Genomic DNA, 22,132 nt, shown 5'->3' with positions numbered 1-22,132 from the left:
CCACCTCTAGACCATGTCCCCAAGCACAACATCCCCACGCCTTTTAAATCCCCCAGGGATGGTGACTCCACTACCTCCCTGGGCAGCCTGTTCCAGTGCCTGACAACCCTTTCAGTATGGAAAATCTTGCTGATATCCAACCTATCTCCCCTGGTGCAATTTTAAGCCGTTTCCTCTTGTCCCCTGAGAGAAGAGACCTACATCTCTGCACCCGCCTTGCGGGTAGCTGTAGAAAGTGATGAGGTCTCCCCTCAGCCTCCCTTTCTCAAGGCTAAAAAGCCTCAGCTCCCTCAGCTGCTCCTGGTGCTCCAGGCCCTTCACTGCGCTTCCCTGGACACCCTTGCTGGCTCTGAGTGGTGTGGCTGCTTTCACCCACCCGTGGATTTTGGTGGGGGCCATTGAGGAGCTCTGCCAGCCGGGCAAAGTAGCAGTCCAGAGGAGTGGGCATGGAGCACTGCGCTGAGGCACTTGGTTTCCAGCCCAACTCGAGATGTCGTTTGCATTTTCCGGTTAGTTATTCCCCTGAAGGGCGCAGTGAGCTGGGTATAAAGAACAGGGATTGATGTGAGGCTCCCGATCACTGCTGGACCCCGGGCCCCAGCGCCTGGCAAACCCCATCCCTTCTCCAGCGGCACCGAGCCGACCCCTCACCCCGAACAAAGCGGGGCCAGCCCTCCTCAGCGCCAGCCTGCCGGCTCGGTGGGGCACTACGGGCACAGCCCGCCCCGCACACCCAAACGGGCGGTGTAACGGCGCTCCACGGACAGAGGCGGCAACAGCTTCGGCGGGAACGCTCCCAGCGGCCCCTGAGAGCGGGGAGACCACTCGGAACCTCCGGCGCCAGCCTGCAGGGCCCGCCCGAGCCCCGTGCTGTGCTCCGGACCCCCCCGCGGCCCGCCCCGGGCCCCAGGATGCGGGCAGCCCGGCCTGCGGGGAGCGCGGCCCGGGGGGGGCGGGAAGCCGGCCCCACTCGCGCCCGCCCCGTCGCCATGGCAACGTGCCGGGCAAGGAACTTCCGGGGCGGGGCCGGCGCGGTGCACGGCGGGAGCCGTCGCTTAGGCCACGGGCGTAAACAGGGCGGCTTTCCCTGGCTGGGCTGCGAGCGGCTCGTTCGTCTCCCGCGCCGCCTCCGCGACAGGTGAGGAGACCGCACGGCACCCGCCTCCGGGACCCGCCCCTCGGGAGCGGCCGCGCCGGCCGGGCCCGCACGCCAGGCTCCGGTCCGCACTCCAGGCCCTGGGGGCCTCAGGTTGGGCCTCGCCCCTCCTCATCCCGCCGGGTTCCGCCGCCGCGAAGGGGCTGGGAGGGGCGGCGTTCTCGCCGGGGCGCCCGCTGGTGCAGCCCTGTGCTCGGGGCGGCTCCTGGGCCTCTGCCCCGAGGGGGACGCAGGTCTCGGCAGCGGAGGTGGGGAGAGGAGGGCCCCGCCTTCCCGTGGCGCCGCGGGTGGGGCGGGGGGGCATTGGCGCAGGGCCCTCGGGACGCCTCTGTCCCGTCTCGGTCGCGTTCTGCTGGTCGCGGCGGGGCTGCGGGACGCCGGCTTGTTGTGGTGCCGGACGCGGTGCTCTCGGGTGTGCCGCCGGGATAGCGCCTGGTCACCCTGAGAGCTGTCGGCCTGTCCCTGCGCGGCTGGGCTCTTCCCCCGGCCCCTCGAAGCGCTACCTATTGCTCCGGGCGGGCGGGTGAGCAGTACAGGTGCTGGTGGTGCGGAGTTGGCTTCGAGATCGCACGGGTGTTTTTCTTGCAGGCGTGTTTTACTGTTTAAATAGTTACTGTAGGTGTTGGGGTTTGCAGGGAGCACTCAGGTGGTGCCACATGCTTTCTGCAGGGCCTAGGCCTGAGGGTCACTGCCCTGTTCCTCTGAAGCCATGCCCAATCTGCAACGCTCCAGCCTGACACTTGCTGCCACAGCCACAGGAATTGGTGTCAGCGTGGGGGTTTTCTGTCCAGAAGGTCTCTCGAGATTGCTTGTGGCATACTGTTCTGAAGTTGCTTTTTCAGCAGTACCTGCTTGCTGTCTGATACCAAAGACTCTGGTTTCTGAGCCTCATGTGAGCATCTCCAGCGTACAGTGTTAGGAGGTAGGGCTTTGGTGAAAGTGCTGTGTGTATCTCCTGGCCTGGGAGAGTGCTGGCAAACAAAGTGGGATTAATTTGCCGTTTAAAAGAATGGCTGTCAGTATACAAAGTGTACTTTTGTTGTATGGAAGTTAAAGGTGTAGGTCCTGGGTAGGGGAGGCTTTATTTTCTAATGCCACTACTTAGATAGAGAGGGCAGGTTAAAGTCCAGGTGTTCTAGGTCCTGTCCTGCTTTAAACTCTGTCTTTGTGTGTGGACATCCCTTGGGTTAGGCATAGAGATGTCCCGTGCTTCCTGAGAGCATGGTCGGTGTGAAGTTTTGTTCCCTCCTTTGTAGCTTCTCTGCTGTCAGAGCTGGGGCTGAGCTTGTGCTGCACAAATGGGGTACCCCTGCCAGCTCCCCAGGACCCTCTGGGAATGTAGTGCCAGACAGCAGCTCCTCCGACTCATTCAATTGCACCAGAAGGTTCAGGAGTTACTTGGGGAAGGGGACTTGCAGACAGACAGACAGACAGACAAACAGTGCTTCCTTTGGAGACCTGGCTTAACAGGTCATCTGATAGCAAATAGACCCTTTCTGCCTGGCATGCTTCTGTTGTGAATAGTTCAGAGCATAAAAGATGTGTTTGCGGTTGGTGGTGTCGACAGCTAAGGAGTGATCTTTATTTTTGTTTTATAATGCTGGACCACAAGTTGTGTGCTGCTGTAGCCTCTGGGAATGATGCTGCAGGGGCAGTTGCCTCCTCAGAACTTCTCACAGCGATGCCTTTCCTCTAAACAACTTTAAAGCCTAAAAACACGGCAACTTCTGTCAGATCGCTGGAGCGTTTCAGCTTTGGAATTCTGCACTGATCTAATTTCAAGTCTCCTGCTCTGAGACCTGAAGTGCCCGACAGCTGTTTCCCTCCTGCTTTCAGCTCACACTTGTGCTCAAGCAAACAATGAGCCACTGCTAACAAGCCGTGTGTGCAAGAGCTTGAACGTGCTGAGGAAGCTGCTGCTTGGCTCCGTCCCTGCCAGACTCTGTGAACTAGCAGGGAGCTTCCATGAATATTTCTTTTTCACCTGTTCTCATAAATCTCTCTTTTTCTTTAACTATCTGAAGTTCTGAGGTGCTTGAGAAATTAACTACCAGATATTGAGCTCCTGATAAGCAGTCAGTGTGGACTGCCTTGAGACTGGTGCAAAAAACCCCTCATTGCTGTACCTTAAATTACATGTTAGACTAAACTGGACATGGCTTATTTCCTAACACTGGTGCACTGTCCAATCTAAATGTAAAAATCACTGCATGTGGGTCAGGGGTGTCTGTGTTGTGTGCAGAAACTGGGGAGGGTTAGGCTTAAGGGAGGGTTAGGCTTAGGGAGAGTTACACTTAGGGAGAGTTAGGCTTAAGGTGTCTGAGACAAGTGAAATGGGGCAGAGTTTGCCCTCTGGGTCTTATACAGACCTGACCTCACTACCATCACTCAGCACTTCGTCTTTGCTGGCTGCTGGTGAGAAGGGCATTTGAGTGGTGTCATTTGAGTGGTGTCAGTGGTGAGGTAAATGGATTTGGTGGCTGAGTGCTGTACCTAACGCTGGGGCTGACTTGGCCGCCAGCTTTTTGGGCAGGGGCCAGGCGCTTCGTGCTAAGGGCAGCTTGAAGTAAACTTGCACGATACTGAAATGCCCTGAGCAGAGAATATAAACCACATAGGATTATTACTTATGGAAAAACCTGCTGGTTCCAGTTGCATGTAGAAGATGGTGCTAAACATCCTCCCACCACCACCCTTGCCAACTTGCTCAGGGGACCAGCACACTTGGCTAAGGCTCAGGCAAGCTCTGCAGGCTGCTAAGACAGATGCAGCTCCATCCTCAACAGGACTTAATGCCAGATGAGGGTAGAAAAACAAGGGTAAAAACAACGTCCCTTACTCTTATGGGGAGATTGCATTGTGCCCAAGTGTTGTGCCATTTTCTGTGTATTTATCTCACCGGGGTATCGTGGCAGTAGTACTGTTATTCCTCCCTCACAGATGCAGAACTGAAGCACAAAGAGACTGAGGGCTGGTATCTCAAAAACTACCCAGGCATCTTAGCCCTGCTGGTTTAAATGGGAGGTGAGAGATCAAATATCACTACAGATCGATGCCTGGTGAAGCGCCAGAGATTAGAGAGCTGCTGGCTGGCCGGGGAATTTAATTCTGCTCTCAAATCCCAAGCTAACATGGTTTCTCTGTGGACTGCAGGTTCAGGGGTGTTTGAAAATGAGCCACCTGGATCTTTAAAAAGTTCTGAAGCGTGCTATTTTTTTGCCCATTTGAGAGAAAAGTTGATACCTGACTGTTTGCACCGCATTAACCTAATGCAAAGCATTTCAGGCAGAGATTATTTTCTTGTTAAAAAAGGAGGTGGTGGTGCAGTGTGGTGCCTGGACTCCTTCAAGCATTGATTCTGTCATGGACACAAAGGCACCATGCAGGAACCCAGCAAGCAAACTTACAAGTGAGGTCTGGATAGCCTCCAGTTCAGTGTGTTGGCAGAGCTGCGTGCCAAAACACCACGAGCTCTGTGGTAACCCTTTTGAGCACCTATAATGATGATACACAGATGCTGAGAGACTCTTACCTGAGGGCTTTTTTTACTGCTTTGAGGAGACCTTGCTTATGTGTCCATGTGCTGTCTAAATAGCTGAGGCACAGCCTGGTGAAGGGGCTGCTGGAAAGGCAGCGGCCTTTCAGGAGCTGAGGAGTGTGATGTGCTACCTGTGGTATCGGAGAATGAGGAATGGGATTGGAGCCCGTGCCTGCACGCATCCATCGGCTTTTACATCCATCAGGATATCAGTGTTCTTCATTGAGTCATGAAAATTACTTCTAGAAGTGTAAAAACAAGATCTTGAAATCTGCTTTTGCTTAGCTGTCCATCATGTAAAAGGAAATTGAAAGGATGAGATCCCAGATGAAGCGTGGCTTTTAAATTGCATACATGACATGAAAACCTAATCTTGTTTCAGACAGTGGCAGGATCAGATGGGTAAAACGGATGCCTTGATCTCTCTGCCTGAGAAGCAGAAAGGGGCTTTTCCTTCCCTGTGCAGGGCAGCTGTGTGTGGCTGTGACACAGACACTTCTGTAGGGAACACATAAATCCATAGATAAACGTGCCTGGCCGTGGGGTGTGTGCCATCCATCTGCCCATCCTGCTCACACCTGCACAGCCTTCCTGGCTGGTGTTTAATATGCAGCTTGGGGTACTTGATCTAGTTGCTGCAGGGTTTGTAACCTGAATCTCCTGGCACCCTCTGTCCCATCCATTGGTTATTTTATTTGTTTCCCTCACAGCGTGGTACAACTTGGACTTACTTCTCTTCCTGAGAATAGATTCAAACAGCTCTTGGGTGAAGTATAGAGATTGTTCTTAAGTGGTCTGATGGTCCCCGTGGGGCTGTACCCTTGTCTTGCTTTTGGCAGAGACAGTTTTTTCACAACTATAAGTGTTTTCCATGGTTAATTCCATCTGTTGTTGCCCTTGAGTAAGTCCTGGCTGGTAGCACTCCCATATCTCTGGATGTGCAGAACAGAATCATAGAATCACAGACTGGTCTGGGTTGGAAGGGACCCCAAGGATCAAAGAGCTTCAACCCCCCTGCCACAGGCAGGGCAACCAACCTCCAGGCCTGAATCTACACAAGGTTGCCCAGGGCCCCATCCAACCTGGCCTTGAACACCTCCAGGGATGGGGCACCCACCCCCTCTCTGGGCAGCCTGTTCCAACCCCTCACCACTCTCTCTGTAAAAAAAACTCCCCCCTAAGATCTCATCTAACCCTTCCCTCCTTCAGCTTCACTCCATCCCCCTTGTCCTGACATTATCTACCCTTTTAACATGCTGATTCCCCTCCTGTTTCTCTGCTCCCTTCAGGTACTGGAAGGCTGCAGTGAGGTCCTCCCGCAGCCTCCTCTTCTCCAGGCTGAACCAGCCCAGCTCCTTGGGTTGTTTCTGCACTGTTGATTTGTTGTAAACTGCATTTACAGAAGGGATCTTTTGGTGACCCTTGTGTGGGTACATACATACTCCAGCACCCTTTCCCTTTCAAACAGCCTAGCTCACGTCCCAGGGAGGAACAGAGAAGTAAAAGCTTTGAGCTGCTGGTTGAGTATTTTGTGACAAGCTTGCCTGTGAGACTTCCCACCTCTCTGCTCTGTAAAAACGCTTGCTTTCTTGCATTGTGAGAGTTTAAATTGTGAGATAGTTTTATCTTACCCTGTGGTTTGTTTTCTTCCAGTGAAACCAAAAGGCTGGACTCAGAGCAAGCTGATGGAGTGCGGAGAGTCTGATGCACACCTGTAAGTCTACTTCAGAGCTTCTTATAGGTCATTTTATTTTAGCTGCAAAGACTGGGGTATTGTGGAGTGCTCTTAGAATGTTACCTCAAAGTACATGTTTATATTCATGTTAAGTGTAAGATTTGTGTCTCATGTTATTGATGAAATAATTCCAGCAATAACATAACCACCTTATCAATACTGAAATCTTATTGTAGCACTTACTAGTAACATGCAAGTTGGTTTTATGCAGCTGCCCCAAAATGTCTGGTAGCACAGTTTGTGCTAGAAAGTCCCAGCGTCTTGGAAAGTCAGTTTTAGGCAGTCCTAGAGGATGCTCTAGGTTCTGACCCCGCTCCTTGGGTTGTTTCTGCACTATTGATTTGTTGTAAGTAGCATGTGCAGGCTGAACAAACACCCCAAACATTTAAACCACAAACAAAAAAAACCCCATAAATGATAACAACAGTAGCGGGCTGGCAAGTCTCATCCTGTGTTCCTGTCCTGAAATGTGTTTTGTAAAGGTCATAGAGGTGACTGCTCTGTCTTGGCTCAAGGCACTGAGGGCTAGGTGCAAGCACAGCCAACCCTCAGGTTCCCCTCTTCTGAGAGAGGGCCTTCAGTTTTGAAAATAAAGGTGCAAATTAAGGAAGAAAAATGCACCTGAACAGGTGGGGATGCATCATGTGTACTTTGTTTTCTTGTTGTATTCAGTTTATTTTAGCCAAACAGGGTTTGAGCTGCAGTTCCTCTGGAAGCACAGGCAGGATGGGGGTTTGGGTTGTGATTTCATAGCTGGTTTGAGCAGACCTGCAGGCAGACTGAGACCAAAAGATGCTCCTGAGTGCCCTGGTTTACGGTTTCCCTTTGTGGGCACTAACCCTTGCCTGTCTGCCCTGTAATCAGATCAGGAAATAGGGCTGCCTGGAACTGAATCCTGCTGGGTTTCTTTTCGGTGGCTGAGAACTGGTTTAGATGGATTTTCAGCTGGATTACTGGTAGCCTAATTTGCCATGTGGCCACACAGCAGATAGTACTGGCATGAAAAAGCCAGGCTTGGAGGGAGATGCCCCTGTTGGTGTCGGTATGGATCTGGGTTGGCTTAGAGCTGTTGTGAAACCGCAGCCTTAGTGTTACTTAGTGTGTATGGCTTGTAGGGCACGTTATCCCAAATGCAATTTTCATTTAATGCCCTGTAGGTGTGTAAAACAAAACAAATTTAGAAGCAGCTTTTTAATACACTTATGCTTTTTGAACCTGCTGTTTAAATCTGAAGTTACTCAGCAGCCATCCTGACGGATGTCTAATGCAGCTTTGGGTGGTTGTGCAGAAGAATGTGCCCGCTCCTTTTGGGAGGGATGGGGGCAGCTCTTAGGGAAGCGTTAGTGCCTGTGTGTCTGAAGTAGAGTGGTTGTAATAGATGTGTTTGTTTTAATTCCATCCTCTTTAAGTATGGTTTCATTTTCCCCTGTAGAATGAAAATAAAGTACATGAAGCTGAAAAAATACTTGAAAGAAGTAGATGAACGACAAAAAAGAGCTCTTCTGAGAAACCAGACCCTTCGAAAGGAATTGGACCGGCTTGAGGCTCGCATGAAGACTTCAAGTTCAGAGATGATTCAGAAGATGGAAGTATCTTTCTATAAGACTTGATATGTTAGTGTTTACTGTTATTACAGGATTGCTAAATTGGTTTTGGCTGAGTATTATGCACATCAAGACTTCAGATGTTAGTGAAACCTCATATGTGTTGGAGTGGGTGAAGTGGTAGTGTTTGGGAATGTGAAACGAGTCTGAACTCTGCTGATATCTGATGTGATAGACCCTGCTGTGGCTGCAGAGGTAGACAGCATCACGTCGCAGAACTCCAGGCTTAGCCCACAGTAAAGGGCCCTGTGCTTCTGGGTCTCTTGGAAGCGAGCGAGAGCTGAGAGCAGGAAAAACCTGGTAATGGGTTGTCTGTTTGGAGTGTTGGTGATATGGTAATACCTCAGCAGTATCTAGGTTGGGACAGAAAGACTTGAGTTGTGATACTTTGATAGAGACTTTGTTATAAAACTGTGTCTCAGTAATGCTTTTATTGCTTCAAAGTTTCGTATTTTTAATTTTGCTGGTGTGAACACCCTTACATGGCCATTGTTAGTCTTGCCCCTGCTCATTGCCCTGTCATCAGCAGCAGGGAAAGTGTAGGAGTGAATAACTTCTGTAAAACAGGTAGTTGTGTTTGGACTGTCTGGACTAAAGCTGAGCTAAAATGAGGTCATGCTTTGTTGTATTACTAATCAACTAGCAAGCAGCAGTAAGAGAAAAACCTGCCTCCTCCAGTGTCCCGTTGCATCACTCAGATCTCTGCTTTTGGTAACGTTTTTGTGTGTGCTCAGAGATTTGAATCAGGAACATTCAGAGTTGGAACTTTGGGACTTTCCTCCTGGATGGGCAAAGCCTGAGGAGCGTTTAAGCACCTTGTAGTCCTGCGTCAGAACTGACAGGGTAGGAGCATGCTAGAGCCAAATGACTCCTCTAACGGAGCCCACACCCAATAGAATACATTTCTTGCTGCCTTTGCAGCACCTTTGTTACCAGGGATGACCACAATCTCCACCTGTAGCCTTGGCTGCTGTCAGCTCAAGTCTGCGTTTGTGAAAGGGGCTGTGTTACTGACTTCACTGTCACAGGTTGAGACCTCGTGCTGGGGGCAGTTACCCTTTATGACAGAGGCTGTCAAACTTAACACATGCATGTTCTGTTTCTAAGTGTCTCATTTGGGTAAAATTCCCACAACAGGTAGAAAACACACGTGGTCATTGTGCTTCCAAGGAAGGAGTCCGAGCTCTTGTGAGGACAAAGGAAAGTGCCTATTCAGTGCTGTGCCAGCCACCCACAGCCACTTGTTCTGCCCGTTTCAGTGCTTTTGGTCTAGTTCTCATGGTGGAGAAGGTTGTCAGAAGTCAACTTGACTCTGCAATGTTTTCTTTTTGGAGAGGAGTATTTGTCTTCTGGCCAGGCCTGACTGGAATCTCATGATTAATGATGTGGGGGTTCCTGTACCTCCCAGTGTAGCCAATCCGCCTCCATGCCTTGAAGCAGTATGGCTGGGGGGAAGAACAGCCCCAAAACAGCACAGCAACCAGGAGTGGAAGTAAAAGCCTTTTATTATCACTTCATTGTGTAGAGATAGAAGTTGAGGTACCACCAGGCCTGAATCCCTATGATTATTTTTTCATGCTGAAGTAAAGTTTGTTGATTTTCCTAATTTTCCAATCTTTCAGACCCTCATCTGTGAACAGCCTGTTTGCTCTTCCTGCTTAGCCCGACTGGGGTGAATGGCTTTAGTCTCTTCCTTGTGTATTGGTAATGCTATTGGTGGGCTGAATTAGCATGGGCTTTTTAAAATAATTAATGCAGAGATAAGATGAAACTCTTCATACTAGTGGAGAGCTTTCTGTGTCCTACTGCACGAAACAAATGGGACCAGGATCCAGGCTTCAGGTTGTATGATAGACAGGACTTTTACCACACTCATGGCTGGAGTACTCCCAGTGTAACAGGCTGCTGTAAGAAACAGCTGGGCTTTGAGGCTTTTGGAATGGTATTGTTAAGGTGTCATCTTGCCATTGACTGAAGGATGACTTGGGGTGTGGTGAAGTGGTAATGATCCTGGATTTCACAAAATAAAACTGTGGTGTGCTCTTAAAGGGAGGTGTCTAAAATGCCTGGAAAGGTGCAGGTGCAGCAGCACCCTCTTCTACTTTTTATTTCGAGCCGAGCAGAGCTGGGGGGTATGTTGTGATGCTGGGTTTGCCTTGCTGTTCTTAGGGAGTATTTTTTGGCACAAGTTGCAGCTGTGCCAGGGGCTGGTCTGCACGCAGGGCTTCCCTTTGCCACTTCCATTTTGATGTTTCTGTGCCATCCATTTCATATTTGCTGGGTTTTGATGTACTCTGAGCTGTCAAACAAGGCACAGGGTACATGTCCTCCCTGTTGTGGTTATGGAAAGCCCCCTTGCTGTGGCTTGCATAAGAATTATGGCACATGCAATCATTTAATCTATCATGGAAGCACACAGAAAGAAATTATTACTGTTTCCTCTTTTTTCCTTGTTGTTTTTCATAGAGAAGGCCCTTTAGGAGTGCTTTATCATGACTATGTGCAGTTTGTTATGTGACTGGAGCTGAGGAAAGTTCTTTTGTTTCTGAAAGATGCACTTTTTGTCTCCTGGGCTTGTGTGTCCCCAGTGTGTTCAGCAGTTCATGGGAGTGGGAGTAAGCTCCCTTAAGCTCTTAGGAAAATGCAGTAGCCCTGTTTGAGTTTATTTTGAGCCTCTTTAATTCTCAGATTATTTGGTGAAACTTCACATTCCTGATGCTGTGAAGGGCTGTGCCTGCCTGGGCAGCAGCAGGCTTGCTGAGCTCTGGAGTGGTGTGCAGAGCTGGTGGAGTTAATTGTTGTAAAGGTTTATTTTCATGCACATTACCTGATGCAGAATAGGTACTGAAGTGCTTTCATTCAGGGCCGGTGTAACTTCTTGTTGGGGTTTGCAATTACTAACAAACAGGATTAATTATAGGTGCTGCATGTGCTTGGCTTTTAAGCAGTGGTCCTCCTACACATGCATTACCTCTGGTCAATTAAGCAGTGTAGTGGAGGTGAAGGCAGTTTGCACAGTGGTTGTGGTAACGCTGCAGCAAGTTGCTTTCACGCTGGGTTGCTCTTTACAATGTCTGCCATATATTTTTTTCCCTGCAAATAGCTCAGTGACTTGACAAAAACAAATTCTAAAGCTTGTTTCATCCCAGAGCATTTGGGTCTTTGTCTGGATGCTGCAGAAATAATCTAGTGTTACAGATGCTAGTTGGGATGGAGTAAACCTGAGCCAACAGGTTACTGCTCGTCTGTAGGAATTGAAATTATTGAATGAATAAACATGCATTAAAAACCTGCAGAAGACCACGGACATTTATCCAGAGCAGTCAGGTGAAATGGGATCTGCAGCTCCCTCAGTGCTGCCAGGACATCACATCTGGAAGCACAGGCTTTGCAAAGTCCTGTCTGTCGCTTTGGGGGGGTGGTGGTTTGGGCTTCGTTTTTACATAATGGATTTGTTCACGTTTAGGCATGGTACAGAAGAGAAATTAGAAGTGTGCTGTCGCTTCGAGAGGGTGACTCGTCACTGGAGGGTGACAAGGGAGAAGGAGGGTACGACGAGCAGGTAATGCGGAAGGAGGGGGGGAACATGCTTTATTACACTGATGTGCTTCCCTCTGAGCTGTGGTGTGAAGAGGCAGGCACTGCTGAGCACTCTTAGCGTGGGGGGTGGTGGTGTTGTGGTGTTTGTGGTGTGGAACAGTGTGTAGTGCCTGAGTGGAGGAGAATAACCTGGGTAAAAAGGGGCAACTATTTCAACCAGAGAACTAGAATTAAAGGGGGGGGACACACGACACACAGAACTGTTTACGTTCATCTTCGTGCTGGCTTTTGTGATTCCTGTGCTGAATAGTGTGGAAAATGGGCTCTGCTGAGGAGGAAGTATTCCTAATGAATGATGTTTGTAAAACTGCAGCAGTTGATTCACGTGGTATATATATAATTTTGTGCGTTTTGACCTTTTCTCAGAAGAAGCAAAAAGAGATTGCATATCTGAGTAACAGACAAAAAGACTGACAAGGAATACTTAAATATATTCTGCTATATATCTGCAGTAATGCAGGCTTCTAATCCCTCCTCCTATCTCCATATAAATGATACAGTTCAAGACCATAGCTGTTTTCTTCACTAAAAGCAGTAAAGCTCCTTTAGATGAAATGTCTAAAAACATCTTGTAATAACTTGGAGCATGCTGGCAAGAGTAGTCACTTGTGACTATGTGTGAAACCCCCTCAGCTAGTCGATATTGTAATAAGCAGAGCTGGTAGCATCACTCCATTATTCAGAGAAGCCAACAGCATGCTTGTCCCTTAGGCTACAGCATTCATTAAGAAAAGCTTACTGGGCTGAAAGCTGGAAACAGATGATAACGGGATATGATTTTCATATTTAATGCATTCCTTGGAAGAGTATGTGTGCTGCAGATTGATAGAAGAATCAACTGCTACTTTACTAAAAGACTTTCTAGTTTGCCCTATAGCTACCGATGGAATCATTCAGCCAAGAAATTAACTTTTTCTCCTTTTACCTGCTTTATATATCTGCTAAGCAGGCTGCCTGGCTGCCAGTAAATGTTATTATGCAGTTAAATGTTTGGTATTTAAGACTCTTATCAGAAAAGAAACAGAGGCCACACTATTTTGTTTTTATAGTAGGAGGAAGGTTTCCAGTTTTCTTTCTTCAGTGCATTAGTGGTCGTTAATCTGAGTTTATAGGAAGTTTTCCCCATAGATTAAAAAGTTAAAAACCTTGAATTTAGAGCATTCTTTAAACTCTAATATACAAAGCAGTGAACCCCAGCAACCTTGACCTATATAAGCAGGCCCTCAGCAGTCTGCGAATTACGGTTCTGATCTGGTGTGTGTGGGAAGGTGAGTTGATTTCTGAACAGGAGATTCTTCAGTTATAAGCAGTCTGTGTAGGAGACACGGTTTCTAACCTGTGGAAAAGTTTATGTGGATGCTGGAACATCAAAGGCTTGCAGTGTCACTTTAGATTTTAGAAGCTGTTGGCAGGTTTTGGACAGTGTAAGAACTTGGTGCCTATCCAAATAAGTCACTTCATGTTACAGCTCACTGCTCGGTTGTGGGTACCTTGTCCATGGGCTGTGCCTCAGATCTTACTCTGTAACTCAGGTTTTTTTCAGACTGTTTGTGCCCGTTTCCAACTACCTTCATCTCACTTAAAATCTGCTCATTCCCATGTCCAAAATAGGAGAGTTTGTTCTTGGTGATGTGGCACCGAGTTGGTGGTGGCAAGCACATGCAGTTAGCAGGAGGTGTGTCTGGGAAGTGGATCCCACAGCTTGGCACTGCTGGTTTTATTTACCAGTGCTGGGATCGTAATGGTTTCCTTTAGGCTAGTTGGGATGCCAGTGAACTGTTGGTGATGGTGTGATCAGCTCATCCAAAAGGATGCCTGTGGAACCAGTCCGCTAGAGGTGGTCAGTATCCTGATGCCCCTAAGCCAGCAGTGGGAGTATCTGGTGGTACTAAGCCATGGGATCTGCACCCTTTTGGACTCTTATGGGAGTCCTTAAGATCAGAAATCATATCCCCAGGCAGTGTTTGTCTGGAAACCTCTGATTCTCCACAGAAGGGGCTTGAACACAGGTCTTTTGAAGCCCAGTGTAGTAGCAATCTGGTGTTACAAGTTGGAGGAGAGGTCCTCAGCTGGCAGAGCAGAGCTGTGTAGGCTGGGCTCTGAAACCTGTGTGTGATGGAGCCTGGCTGCTTCGACTTCAGAGTGCTTTCTTGAAGCCTTTTGAAGATTGTGGATGCTGGTGCAGCTTGGCACAGCTGTGTGTTGGATGCAAGGCATTGGGCACCTGAGAAGGGGGTGTCACTGGGTGGGAGTGATGCCTGGATGTGACAAACCTCTGGCCTGGCTTTACCTCCTGGGCTTTCACGTGGTCATCTCCTGCCAAGGGAGAGTGGGCCCTTCTGTGAGCCCACAGGAAGGGATTTTTTTCTTATCTTTGTTTTTCTTCAAAGCCCTTGAGTGTTAATAAACCCCAGTTGAATTGGTTACTGGGGGAAGAAGTGGGGAGCTGGCACTCCACAACCAGAAGGAGGATTCTAAGTGTGCTTAGTGCAGGGGCTTCATTAAACTCCCAGGTGGAGAGGTGAGAAGCTCAGTCATTTTGTTGACTGTTTTAGGTAAGTCACCTACATGTTTGTGCTGTTTTGTTGGTAAAAACAGTACCTGGAGCAACGTTGCCTGTCTCAATTCTGCTTTGAGAAGGCAAAGGCAGTGAAGAGATTACTTTTTTCCCCTCCCATCACAGAGGAGCTTGTTAGAGATGTGACTCTGCCAAGCACTTGTACCTGTTTGGATTGTGTTTGTTTTGGAACACTGCATCCAGGAGCTGCTAAATCCAGAAAGCACTTGCTAGATGCATTTTAAAGCAGCAAATCCACAACCAGAAAAGCAATTAGGAGGAACCCGAGAGCAGTGGTGATGGAATAAGCTGTGAACTTAATCTGAGTAGCAAACCTTTACTCCTCCTTAAAATAACTTCATGGGTTTTTGTTCTGCTTCTTGTTACGTGGAATTTGAGCTTTTTTAATGAAACTTGGTCGCAGACCAGACAAGATGCCTTTGTCTCCTTTAAGCTGGGTTTGGCAGCTGATTTTGTGTGGTAGAAAGAGGTCAAGCAATGAAAGAGAGGAGAGAGGTGTGGAGGTGACTGTAAATTGTCCTGCTGTGATTTGGAACTGCGAAGTAAGCCCTGCTTTGTATGGACAGTGGTATTAGGGTAGCTAATTTTGGCTTTGCATAAACTGGTGGTGACCTTTTAGTGGTAGTGGTGGCAGTAGCCACTCCTTCCAAATTGTTCGGATTGGGAAGGCTTTCAAAGGGAAAAAAGGCAAGTTTTAAAACACTGGGATTTAGAAGCACAGCAGTTGTACTCTTGGAACTGTTTGCAGGCTCCACAGCTCCTGGAGGAAGGTGCTATTTAAAATGTGTCTGCTTCATGCCTGAGGTTGCCCTGTGGAAAACACCATTTCATCTGTGAGGTGCTTGTTGTTAGGTCATTCTTCCTCTGTGGTGTGATTCAGCCAGCAGGAAGGAGCAGAAGGAAGAATCCAGTGGTTTCACTAATGTCTTTGCCTTGTTTGGATTTGCTTTGTTGCAGTGCCACGGGCAGGGCTGGGTATGGCCGAGCGATGGCAGACGTGTGCTTCAGCCTCTCTGGCCTCTCTTCCTCATCCCATTGCCTTCTACGGAAGAGCAGCAGGAGGATGTGGCTCCAGAAAGGCCAGCTGTGCCATGGCCACTGCCACAGACTCCCAGTGATCACATCTTGGCTTTGGGGGTGCTGTGGTGCCTAAACCAAAGGCTGCCAGCAGCTGTAGTCAGAGCACTGTGGTTCTCTTGGGTCAGGAACTTCCAGGGCACTCAGTGACGTCAGTGGGCAGCTCGAAATGTCATGCTTTGGTTCAGGGCCTTAAAAGCCTTCGAAGGAATCTAATCTTAAAGGTTTGCCTGCTGTGGTTTAGATTAGCTTGAGCCCTTTGAGTATTTAGGTCCCCTTTAACCGGGTTGGGGGTGTAGTGCAGTTTTGCCACTGGTTTTTTGGCTCTCAAAGCTTCAGTTGAGGTCCAGGTCCTCACTTTCATACTAGGACGCAAGAAATGTGTGCCAAGTGTTTGAATAATTATGATACTATAGAAAGTACATGAACTGTGTGATGTTTTTCCCTCCAGAAACCAATAGCCATCCTCTAGAAGCACCATTTGCAGCACGCTGCCTGTTTGCTTCCTTAAGCCATCTCTGGGCTGTGTGTTTCAGGTGCCATGGGTTGGGAGACAGGCAGGAATCAGCACCAAGACAGGCGTGACAAGAGGGCTTTATCATCCAGCAACAGTCTTCATGGGCCACCACCCATCAGCCATCTTGGCTGCTGGAGATCTGGGCATGCAGCAGAACCCCCCTCAGCCCACAGGGACCTGCTCAGCACCTGACCCACCTTCGTACTCTCCATCTCTAGAAGGACTCAGCTCAGAGAGCAGAAGCGCTGATTTAGAGAGCGATGCATCTGAGGAGGGAGCAGCGGGACATGAGGATGTGGCTGCCAGTGAGGAAGACTCCAAACAACTCATCTCCTCAGTGTCTGTTTCCAAACCAGGCAGCCCTGAGGAGGAACAGCAGCAGGGAAGCATCCCAGGTATGGCATGCTGTGCCTGTCTCCCTCTGCCTGGCCCTGGTGCTTGTTCATTCCAACCAGTGCAGTGCCCACAGCTGCTGGTTTCTGATGCCTGCTGGGCTGGTTGAAGCATGGCAGGGCTCTTATTCCTTCCTCAGGCACCTGCAAGCAACAGCTCATCCCTTCCCAAAAAGGGGATTTGGCAGTGTAGACTGGGGATCGGTATGTCTCCCATACATGGCTGGACCTGGCTGTGGTCCTCTCCTTGTTCCTTGAGAAAGGTGGAGCCTACCCTCCTGGCCGAGATCTCTTGCTCTGGGACAAGATGTGCTGCCCTCAGAGGCTGTGTTACAGCTTCTCACTCCCTTTTTTCTTCTTTATTTTCCCCCCATCCTGGCAAAATGTGCTTTCTCCCCTTTTACTGCCTTGGTCAGTCACTTTGAAGTGAGCTAATGGACTTGGTTTTGAAGTCACAGTGACAAAGATTTGTCACCAAATAACTATTTATTCCTTTTTAATTTTTTTTTAAGACCTTGCAGAAATACTCTCCCCTGCCTTGCCAGTTAACATAGTGATTTTCAACTTAAACTAGTTTCCAGGCCCTACAACGATTGCTAAATTGATGCTATTTATAATGGAAACTGGTGGCAACCCTAATGATGCAGGGGCTCCAGCTCCCTTGTAACGATCATGAGCTCCTTTATAGAGGAGAGCTGGCATCCCTGTCAAATGTTGTTCTGTACTTCTCCCTGGGGCCTTTTGGGCATCTTCTTTCTGGAGCTGTGGGTTTTTTCCATTCCTTTTTCTTTCTCTCAGGATTTATTTGCCTCTCATTTTCTTTCATCTGATGCATTTGCCACTTCTGTTTTAATGAAAGCCAACCCTCACTGGCGATGGAAGGCGACCGGTCCAGCCTGGCTTATGGTAGCCCCGGGCTCTGCCAGCAGCTCTGCAGAGGGCAGGTTCCTCCCCCGGGGGAAGGCTGAGGTGCCAGCGCTGTGTTTGGGAAGAATACCCCTTTAATTCCTGGAATGTGGTATCTCTGCCTTCAGAGAAGCCGTGCAGTTGGATTCAAAATCCAAATGAGCTTTTTGTCAGCAGCAGGGTAATCAGCTCGGGCTGCCTGGGGGGTCTCTGCACATCTGCTGCTGCCAAGAGGGTGCTGCGGGGTGAGCGGGCTGCTGCGGCCCAGGTTGGGATGTGTGCAGGGGACCAGCTTGTTCCAGCTCTCTTAAGCTTGACCTTCGTGCTGCAAATGATGGGAGCTGATGAAGATGCTTGGCTGTGCCATGCTGGGATCTGCCAGGGTGGTGCCGAGCAGCGCTCCGCAGCCTCTCCTGCTCCCCAGGCACCGCTCAGCAGCATTCAGCAGTGAAAGGAGCAACTCCTGTTTGCATCAGGTTAAGGAAGCAAGAAAAGGGTCCCTTTCTCCCCACAATCCAAACTGAAGGAAGACCCTTCACCTCATGTCCCAGGAGGTGAAGGAAGGGTGTTTCTGTTCCATGTACGTGCTTCACAAATTTGGAAGCAAGGCTGAGAGCCCACCCTGGCACCAGCTCCTGCTCAGCATAAACCGTGATATGCAGTTCAGTGAGACTCAGGACCAAGGCAAGCAGAAAAGCTGGGTGGTGCATTGCTAGCAGGTGTCAGCTGGTTAACATAAACCCATGGTGAATTTTATGGAAAACTGGGAATTTCCATAGCTCTACTAATTTGTTACAGCACTGGCTGCTCCATTAACTTCTGGCATTCTATGAAAAGATAAGTAGTGTGTATCTGTCATCTCAGAGCCTGATTCTGCCCTGTCCTCTCCTCTTTAGAGAAGGCAATTAATGTGCAGAGTTGAAAGCCTCCAGGCAAGGTTTAAAAACGCCTGTGATAGTAGCCTGTTCAGGTGCACTTCTTTACCCTCAGAAAAGCTTCTTCCAGCTCTTCTGTTTCATCCTTCCTCCAGAGGCGAATTAGCAGAGCAGCTGGCACTGGTGATGGTTTCTGAGCAGCGCCAGGTTTGCCTCCCACCCGCCGGGAGCTGCGGGCCCAAAAGGCAGGAAAGTGGAGGCTGGAGCCTCCCCGGACTCCCCCTTGCGAGAGGAGCGCGGAAGGACACGGGGCCGTGGGCAGGGAAACCAGGAGCCGAGGGAGAGCAGAGGAATGCTCCTTCACATGTGAGGAGTGAACAAATGGCGTAGGTAACCTCAGTTTAATTCTCTACAATAGTGTGATTTGGAGTAATTTTATTGTTATGACTTATTTTACAGGCCTGAAGCCTCACCTGAGGAGCTGGGGGACCTGTAAGGCACCGAGCTGCGAGCACAGCACTGAGCTCCCAGTCCCAGCCACCGTCACGGAGGTGATGCTGAGCACTCCCAGCGTGCCAGGGGAAACAGCTTCACTGGACAGGGATAGCCCTGCTGTGGAGGACTCCCCGCTGCAACCACCAAACCCTCCTGCAGTGCTGGAGGAGCCCTGTGCACCAGAAGGGTATGTCCGTACATATGTCTCTCTGCTGGTGCTCAGTCAGTAGTGTGCTAGGGGCTGAGTGGCCTCAGGTAACCCAGATCAGAGCTGGACAAGATAAGTGTGTTTGTTGTCAGAATGCACTAGGTGTTCCGTACATGAATCTTCTGTCAGTAAGTTTGTCACAGCACTTAGAACTTACCGAGCAGCCTGCTCAGTGTACCTGACTGGAAGTTTCCATCTACATTCCTCGAGTGTTTTGTTTGGTAATAGCTGAGAGAACAAGAGAAAGAATGAGAGAAGTGTGACGGGTACACAGCTTGTCCTCTCCTACTGTGAGTGGAAGTGGTGGGGTTTTATTGCCACTGACAACTGCAGAAGCAGAATATCACCATAACATCAGCCACAGCTGGAGTTTTGGTCATGTAGCACAGGGAGGCACATCCCTGTCCCAACAGGGCCATGCCTGCTACGAGATGGTCCATGGGGCAAGGGTTGGCTTTGTTCCCTGGCTTTGTTCCCTTGCTGTGCTCGAACGGTGCCCTGCCAACCACTGCTGTGCCTGCCTTGTGGTGCCCTGTGCTGCAGGCACATCCCTCCCCATCTCCTGTCCCTAACTTCTTCAGGGAGACTTTTTGCCACCAGTTCCCTCTGTGGTGCTTTGTGTCCACACCCCCCTCAGCCCGGCTGTCCTCCTGCTGCCTGACACCACAGCCTTGCACCCTGTCCTGCAGCCTGCTCTCCCATGGCAGCATGCTCCTTGGGCTCTGTATACTCAACACCCTTCTCCCTCCTTGCGAGTGCTTTCCGGCCCCAGCCACAACAGGCACCTTGAAGGGAGCCTTTTTGGTAGGCACATGCTGCTCCCCTCGAGTCTCCCTGCACTGCACAGGCACTACCCATGTGCAGACAGCTTCTGGCTGGAGTGGTTCATCAGATACAGCCTGGGGGCTGCACGCTGGGGAGAGTCCACATGCCAAAGAGGCCTGTGTGTTTACCCCCAGAGAGTGAGCAGTACGTGTCTCCTGGTTGAGTTTTTCCCTGCCTGCAGCTTTTTAATTTGTCTAATGCATCTCTTCTCTCTGCCTTCATGATCACGCAGTCTGAGGGACTGATTTCAGCATTAGTTTGTATTTTAATAGGCAACAACTGAGCAGAAAGTAGCGGCCATCAATATACACTCCTGTAACTTTATCATTCTGCATTTGCATCAGACTGTTGCTTGCTATGGAAACATCATCTAATTTACATCTAAATAGCTTTTACCCAGTTTTTCTTTTGTATAACACCTGTTAATCATAACACTTTGTAGGGAAGTTGCATAGAGTGCCTGCCTTTGCTAGAGAAGTCAGAGCTGAGCTATGGTAATTTAACCTTTTGTTCCCTCCCTGCCGGCGTTAGAACTGATGAAAATATTGTGTGATGCTCTTGAAGCCCAGCTAAATTATACCAAAGGTTTCCAGAACGTGGAGGTTTCCTCTTGCATTATGCCAAGCTGAATGCCTCTGTTTCTCAAGGCCATGGAAGTGGGATCGCAACTGTTGGCTGTTTCTCTGGAGTAGATACAAGTTTGAATTGTTTTGCCTGGCAATTAAAACGCAGATAAATTTGAAAGGTGGCAGGCAGGGAGGATCTGGTGCAGGGGAGAGCAGCCTTTCCCTTGTGGTGCTTGTGAGTGGGGGGCTCTCCAAGTCCATCCTGCCCGTGCAGGTGGAATTCAGCATGCGCGCCTCAGTCGTGCAGAAGAATTCCTGAGCTAAAAATCTTTGGGAAAAGTCTCCAAGTTACCAGTGCACAAATTTCAATTATATAAATTACACAAAAAGCAAACAACTTTTTTTTGCTTTGGGCATATGATGCCACAGACTCGGGAAATAAATAATACTGGGGATCTCGTGATGTCCCCTCAGTCTGTGTGTTTCTCCTAGGAAATTCCTACGCCACGTGGAGAAATATGTGAAATTATGCAAAGCTATGCATGTTTGCTAGTGCTGTGTCTGTAGCTCGGGCTTTCCCAGCATAGCAGGGTCACTGCTGTGGCATCTGAGCAAAGAGCCGTCCTCTCAGCCAGGCACAGGCTTTTGGTGTGTTACTGGAAATTGGGGCAAGTGGTGGAGCTGAAAGGAGCTCTTAGGGCAGAGACCACAGCTTAACTCCACGTGCAAAACAAGCTGCTTGCCTGTAGGAAGTTACAAGTTCACGTCTTTTGAGACAATGCCCCTCCTACCTCACTGCAGAGGTACTGGTCTCTTTTTAAGAAGCTCTGGGTATTTTCCCCTGTGGTGTTTGCAGGCCATATTTTATCACCTGGGTGAGTTCAGCCCAGCTTCAAGCGGTCTTCCCCAGCCAGAAGAACGGTTATCATAGCATTGTTGAGTTGTTAGCCAGCACTGTGGCTGCGTGAGGTTATTTAGCAGAAGGTGTGTGCCTCGGTTGCAGCTCACAGGAGGGTGTTGCAATTCTGCTGCTAAAAATCATGATGCTCATTTTCATAACGAGCTGCTGTGTTGGAGCAGCGTGCAGTAGGAGTACTGGGCAGAGGCTGTACACACCCTCCTTCACTCGGGCTGGTGTGAGAGCTCAGTATGTGTATCCTCCGTTGGGGTGTGCACCCAGGAGCCCACTGGTGAGGGGAGGCTCACCCAAAAGGCATCCCATTTCCCTACCCGAAGGCTCTGGGCCACGGCTACTTGTCACCCGCCTGAGCTGCTGTATCAGAGGTGAAAGGCTCTGTATCCTCTTACCATTCCTTGCAGCACCCGGCCTTTTCTTTAGGGGCTTAAACCCGGGGAGTGGCAGGGGGGGAAAGGGTCTCTGAGAATTAGCACAGGGAAAGATGATGACTATTTTAAGGCCTGTGCTGAGGGGGTGGAAAAAGGCAGAGCTTATGCCTGTGCTGCTTCAGCTGCATTGAAGAGGACTTAGCACAGATGGATTGTGCATTACAAAATGTAACACATAATTCAAGCTGTCAGCTTAATCAGACTGTTTCCAGGAAGCAACCTGTAAAAGAGAAGGACCTCTTGTTTGCTGACCTCTGATCCGTAGCCTGCTGCAGATTGTCATACATTTTGTTTTTCTTTATGTTGGTGTCCCTTCCTTCCCCTTCCCTTTTTATTATTGTATCCCTCTCGAGTGGCACCCTGGAAGGACCACCCAGCGGGAGGAAAACAATGGGAAACGAGCCGGCTGCTAAAATACAGGGTTTGTAAGACCGGGGGAAAAGAAAAAGCACTGTTTAACTGCATATGTGATCTCCCTGGTATTGTTTTGCTTATTAAATGTCTAGGAAACTCGACTCAATGCACGGCAGCTCCTGCTTAATTGTCCACTGTTGCCCGACAGTCCAAGGGAAAACACGACTCCGGGTATGGCTCAGCCCATGGCGAAGCCCCGGAGTCTCTGCCCAGGGCTCTTCGCTCGGGGGAGCCTAACCCCAGGTTAACCGTATAAATATGTTGGCTCCTACATATGGGGGGAACCCCCCAAAGCCTTT

General features: G+C 49.4%; 1 protein-coding gene across 1 annotated transcript in view; it reads left to right on the top strand.

Moving 5' to 3' along the window:
* Positions 1–989: 989 nt before the first annotated feature.
* Positions 990–22,132, top strand: part of KIZ (kizuna centrosomal protein) — a gene marked incomplete at its 5' end in the record, with an annotated part of 43,562 nt that continues 22,419 nt past the window's right edge. Inside the window, 7 exon segments of the mRNA XM_084261146.1 lie at positions 990–1,138; positions 6,348–6,371; positions 6,373–6,408; positions 7,862–8,018; positions 11,500–11,595; positions 15,825–16,200; positions 18,438–18,660. Of these exon segments, the coding sequence (XP_084117272.1) occupies positions 990–1,138; positions 6,348–6,371; positions 6,373–6,408; positions 7,862–8,018; positions 11,500–11,595; positions 15,825–16,200; positions 18,438–18,660 (1,061 nt within the window).

This window comes from Gallinula chloropus (assembly GCF_964237585.1).
Source record: "Gallinula chloropus genome assembly, chromosome: 3".
NCBI classification, from domain to species: domain Eukaryota; kingdom Metazoa; phylum Chordata; class Aves; order Gruiformes; family Rallidae; genus Gallinula; species Gallinula chloropus.
This window is presented reverse-complemented; position numbering and strand designations above follow the sequence as displayed.